Source organism: Glycine max, chromosome 15 (genome assembly GCF_000004515.6).
Source record: "Glycine max cultivar Williams 82 chromosome 15, Glycine_max_v4.0, whole genome shotgun sequence".
Classification (NCBI taxonomy): Eukaryota; Viridiplantae; Streptophyta; class Magnoliopsida; order Fabales; family Fabaceae; genus Glycine; species Glycine max.
This window is the reverse complement of record NC_038251.2, coordinates 32,193,805-32,199,262: the sequence shown is the minus strand read 5'-3', so window position 1 is coordinate 32,199,262 and position 5,458 is coordinate 32,193,805. Positions and strand designations below refer to the sequence as shown.

Genomic DNA, 5,458 nt, shown 5'->3' with positions numbered 1-5,458 from the left:
TTTATTTCTATTTTCTCATTGTCATTATGGCCCAAACTAATTTGAAGGCCCATCCATTTCTTTTCTAATTTTAATTTTTTAATTTTAAATTAAATAAAATTAGTGTCTTTCTAGTTGCACTTCAGATACATTATATGTATTGAACTCGTCTTCAATAAAGGGGACTTTTGGCATTTTGTGAATATTTTGTGAGAGCTTCTCTCTGGGTTCCTTATTGAACCAATCTCAGACTTATCAATGTAATCTTTGTGGCATCTACCCTAACTTATCTTCCCTCTCTAGAAGTGGCGTCATTCAAACTCTGTGACCTGTATCAAGCGATCCGCTCCTAGTAAGGATCACATCAAGTATAAAATATAACTAGTTCATTTTTATAGTTTACTTCTATACTATTGTATCCAAGTTTTGTGAATTGGTTTTTAAACAAAAAGTGATTTCAAACCCCTTCAACAAAACCCATTGTTTATTGATTTTTGTTTGAGAAAAAACTTTTTAAGTTTTCGAAAGTCAAAGCTTTTATCAAACACATTATTCAACCCCTCTTCTAATGTATTCCAAGTACTTCAAAATTGCTCACATACACCAATAGGTGGATCCTTCACTAACTTGTTTATGAAAATAAGCTAGTTTATAAGCTATTAACTTTCTTCTTCTCAGTTTTATCAACACTAATTTAGTTGAATTTTTTTTACTTATTTATTTAATTTAAAAATTCATTTACTTATTTTTAACAATTTTATAAATACTAGATGACATATTTATTTTCTTTGTTACTATGAAACTTGGAATTCTTTTTTTTTTTTAATTATTTTGTTTAGTTTCAAACTATTTATTTTAACTCATTATTACATTGTTTATTTAAAATGTTTGGTCACTAAACAAAAGTTGATAAATAGTTTGACAAAATAAATAGGTAACTTATCCTCACTAACTTATTTGAATTTTTTTTTTACCTATTTATTCAATTTAAAAATTCTTTTACCTATTTTTACATTTTTATAAACACTAGATGACATTTTTTTTGTTATTATGAAACTTGAAATTCTTTTATTAATTCTTTTGTTTAATGTCAAACTATTTATTTTAAAAAATTATTACATTGTTTATATAAAATATTTGGTAACTAAACAAAAGTTGATAAAAAAAAAATTATAAAAGAAAAAAATTATCTTTTGTTTTAAAATAATATTCTTAATAAAATATTTAAATATCAAAAAACTAATTTTAAAAATATAAGTTCATTTAATATTATTATTATTTTCAAAAGGAAAAAATTGATTTAAAACAATGTTTGTTAAAATTTTGATTTTAAACAGTAGGTAAAATCACCAAATTTTTATCATTCTTTTAGAATATAATATAAAATTATTATCCTATTTTTTAAGATAATAAATTATTATAAATGAATTCAAATATTAAAAATATTAGATATATTATTTTACGTTATATGACGTTTATGAGCTAAATTATCATTTGATGCTACCAAACACTTGTCTTAATGTTAATGTATAAGCTTCAAACTTTTCAGTTAACTTATAATATTACCAAACATAAAAATGTGCCGTTAGAAAAAGAAGAAAAAAAACTAACTAGCCCATAATAACGCTGCAGTAAGTTCTCTCATACATTTACCAAATAAAAGAGTAAGTTCTCTCTCATACATTTAAAGAGTAAGTTCTCTCATACTCCTCTCACTATACGTTATCCGAGCGAGATAGAGAACAGATAGAGATAACACTAGGCAGCACAAGAGAATGGCGCTGCTGTGTGGTTCAACTTCCGTGACTCCATTCCTTTCTCACAAGAACGTTGGTTTCACAACCTCAGCAAAATCTTCCTTTGTTGGCTTTCAATTGCCGCTTCCAAAGCTCACATTATCTTCTTCCGTTCGAACCCTTCTGCCGGCAACATCCCGTGTCCGTTGCCAGCAAGAGTCTACTACTGTTACCCCTGTCGCAGAAGAAGACCCGCGCTTCGCGTGCGTCGAACCCGAACCCCGATTCAAAGGCCCGGTACAACCCTTCTTTTTTCAAATGGGTTCTGTTATTTTTTTATGGACAAATGTTAGTAACTAGTATGTTATGTTAGTGGGGATTCGAACCCTTGATCATCTTATCCCTGCAACCCTTACGCCCCTCCTCCAACCATTAAACCACCTTATGAATCCCAAATATATTCTGTTATGAATGTCTAGTGATTGACTAATTGACCTTTGTGGTCTTCTGATTCGGAATTTGAATTGTTTAGTTCTTGTAATTGAAGTGGATTCACTGTGGATTTACATGAGTACTTGTAATTTATGCATATGTTTTCTTCTCTAATTAGCTTGGGAATGTATGGGTGATTTCTGCGTTCATTTTTTTCTTTTTTGCATTTTATTTTATTAGTTTTTTATTTTGAGTGTTTTTAAATCTCTACTTCTGTGTTCACATTAAATGGAGGTTTGAATGCTACTCGGCTCGAGTAGAGTTACTTTCAGTGGAGGATACCTGTGGTGTATAGTGTCTAGGGGTTTGTTATGAAGTTAGAGAGAATAATAATGATGAATTTAGGTGTTAAATTCTTTGTGTTCTATTTTTATTTTAAAGCTTTTAAGCTTGTAGATGTTTTTATTGGATTAATTTTGAACTCCGCATCTAACAACACAAAATTGCAGGACATTTGGAACAAGAGCTGGTATCCAAAAGCTGCAGATCATGTGAATACAGAAAAAACATGGTATGTTGTTGATGCTACAGACAAAGTTCTTGGAAGACTAGCATCGACGATTGCTATTCACATCCGAGGGAAAAACTTGGCAACCTACACACCCAGTGTGGACATGGGTGCGTTTGTAATTGTGGTATGTATTCTTGAATAGATTATTTGCAATGTGATTGTGATATTCGTATTTTTGCATAAATTATTTGTCATGTAATTGTGGTTTGTATTTGTGCATTCTCCCTATCTATTTGTGATTGACAATGGAATTTCCGTGGTTTGCTACTTGTGCTAAAATAACCTTGTGCATTAAAGCAGCCAATTTATACTTAGATACTTGGCACAAATATCAGTAGTTAGAATATACTCAATGATTTGAGAATTGTATCAACTATCTGTAATTAGTTAGAACAAAGAACAATTTATATAAAGAATAAGAGATTAAGAGGGAAAAAATAGAGGGAAATTTTAGACTTGGAATACAAATTTGAGGAGGAATAGAACCTAGTCTCTCAAATACTTAGGAATAAGAGAGGAACTTCAACTGGGGGCTTGGGATTCTGAAATTGATCGATAGTTGGAGGGCGTTTCTTGCATTTTAGCCTTTCACTTAAATGGTAGGTAACGATGAAAATGGACTATACTCTATAGATATCATATTTCATTAAATTGTCATTATCATTCTGAACTCTTTTTCTGTCTGTAACTATGTCCTATTTGACAGATTTTAGCCTTTCACTTAAATGGTTGGTAACAAAGAAAAATGGATTGTACTCTATAGATATCATATTTCATATTTTCATTAAATTGTCATTATCATTCTTAACTCTTTTTCTGTCTGTAACTATGCCTTATCTGACAGAGAACCTTCCATTAAATTTTACATTTTGTATATTGATTCTCAAATTTATTTGTAATCGATGTATTGTTTTACATCATATTTGGAAAAGTCTTAATTAAGAAGCTCTAAATCTAGTTATGGTTGAATACTTGCCATGTTTTTTGGATCATATCAGTGGCTGCAAGAAATGTTATTCTTCTGCCTTTTACTTTCCTAACATTGTACAAATTTTCTATGCAATATTGCAGTTGAAGTTTGATTTGAATTATATAGGCTCGAGGACAACTTATGATTTAAGAATAATTTCCTGTTTTCCATTGTAAACAATTTTTCAAGAAGAAAAAAAAAATGATTATATATAAAGGAAACAGGATCTCCTGAAAATTTTGTGTACTTGTGATAATATGCAGTTACTCACTTTTCACAAAATTGTCTATGTTACACAGCCTGAACCTTCTGTAGAAGTTTAAGTTAAGAATGTTGTGGATTATATTTTGTTCTGTTCTTATTGAGTATTGACGAGTGAAGAATATGTGTTAATTACATACAGTTTTGTGATTTCTATACAAAATCTGAACCTCTTTATTTAACTTGTGGTTCTAAAGGTAAATGCAGAAAAGGTTGCTGTATCTGGGAAAAAGAGGACCCAAAAGCTTTACAGGAGGCACTCTGGACGACCTGGTGGTATGACCGTGGAGACATTTGCCCAGCTGCAAAACAGAATTCCTGAAAGAATTATTGAACACGCTGTTCGTGGCATGCTTCCAAAAGGAAGGGTAGGTTCAACTATAGTTGAATATTTTTCCAAGAGACACACATATTAGAAGTAGACATGGAAAACTAGCTTGTTGATGCATGGTAATTGTAGAGATGGTGACATAAATCTAATTATATGATTAATTTTTGTGACAAGATTCATCATCATAACTGATGGAAGAATTTAGTGGCGAAGTATAAAATGAGGTCCCAGAATTGTAAATTAGCTTAAGAATAGGTTTTGGATTGAAACACATGCTTCGATATTTTGAAGGACAGACTATATTCATGGTCTTGCTTTGGGACAAGATTGTCTCTTTATATGCTGTTCAACGCAAGAGTCTTTTTAGTGGTGCTTCCTTGATAATATTTCAGGACTTGAAAACACTTGTATTCATGGTTAATATTTTTGCTAGGTTTTTATTGGTAATCTTATACCTTAAATATTTCATGTTCTTTGATTTGTTTATTTTTAATTTCTTTTAGTGAAAATAATGTTTCACTCTTGTTGAATCCACAATAATCAAGGGTTGTTGTATGCAGCTTGGGAGGAGACTATTCACCCACCTTAAGGTTTATAAAGGCCCAGATCATCCACATGCGGCGCAGAAGCCCGTTGAGTTGCCAATAAGGGATAAGAGAATACATTTGCAGAAATAGGTCATAGGTGTAGCAGAGAACATGGAATGAAATATGAAAATTTTATGTCTATCTATTTCACAGAACTTCGAGTTTCCTGCTTTGGTTGCTACCTTGCTGATGTTTCCATTAAATGTTTATATTGTCTGTAGAGGTAACTGATTATTGTGTTACTTGTTTTTGTCAAGGTCCTTTGTGGAATCTTCATAATATTTTTGTTGTAGATTTGAACCTTGCCATGCAATATTTTTTAATATTTGAATTTATTGGCAACTTTTTCATTTGAAGGAAATCATCCATCGCCTTTCTTTTTCCTATTAGTCGGTTAGACCACCAAAATGAAAGGAACAAATAAAAGAATCAAAGAAAAGAAGATCAAACTGGAGGTTATGTTACCCACTTCTAGTGTTTTTCTCCTTTCTAGTACCTCAGGTTCTCTATGATATTGTTTTGTTATTAAATGGTCCTACCATAACTGAATGAACTAGCCCTAAAGAATGACACAAATATATGGAGTCAGAT

At 31.0% G+C, this 5,458-nt stretch overlaps 1 protein-coding gene across 1 annotated transcript; it reads left to right on the top strand.

Annotated features, from left to right (window-relative positions):
• Positions 1-1,657: 1,657 nt before the first annotated feature.
• LOC100305981 (50S ribosomal protein L13) lies at positions 1,658-5,228 on the top strand. Its single transcript, NM_001248906.2, has 4 exons — positions 1,658-2,012; positions 2,657-2,842; positions 4,147-4,317; positions 4,841-5,228. The coding sequence occupies exons 1-4, from the start codon at positions 1,755-1,757 to the stop codon at positions 4,955-4,957; spliced, it is 732 nt and encodes a 243-aa protein (NP_001235835.2). The 5' UTR covers positions 1,658-1,754; the 3' UTR covers positions 4,958-5,228.
• The last annotated feature ends 230 nt before the right edge of the window (positions 5,229-5,458 follow it).

Bases quoted from the DNA above. Each gene is read 5' to 3' on its own strand.
- LOC100305981 (NM_001248906.2), top strand. From the start codon at position 1,755: ATGGCGCTGCTGTGTGGTTCAACTTCCGTGACTCCATTCCTTTCTCAC. The intron at 2,843-4,146 runs GTATGTATTCTT...GTGGTTCTAAAG, and splicing joins TGGGTGCGTTTGTAATTGTG to GTAAATGCAGAAAAGGTTGC. The intron at 4,318-4,840 runs GTAGGTTCAACT...TGTTGTATGCAG, and splicing joins GCATGCTTCCAAAAGGAAGG to CTTGGGAGGAGACTATTCAC.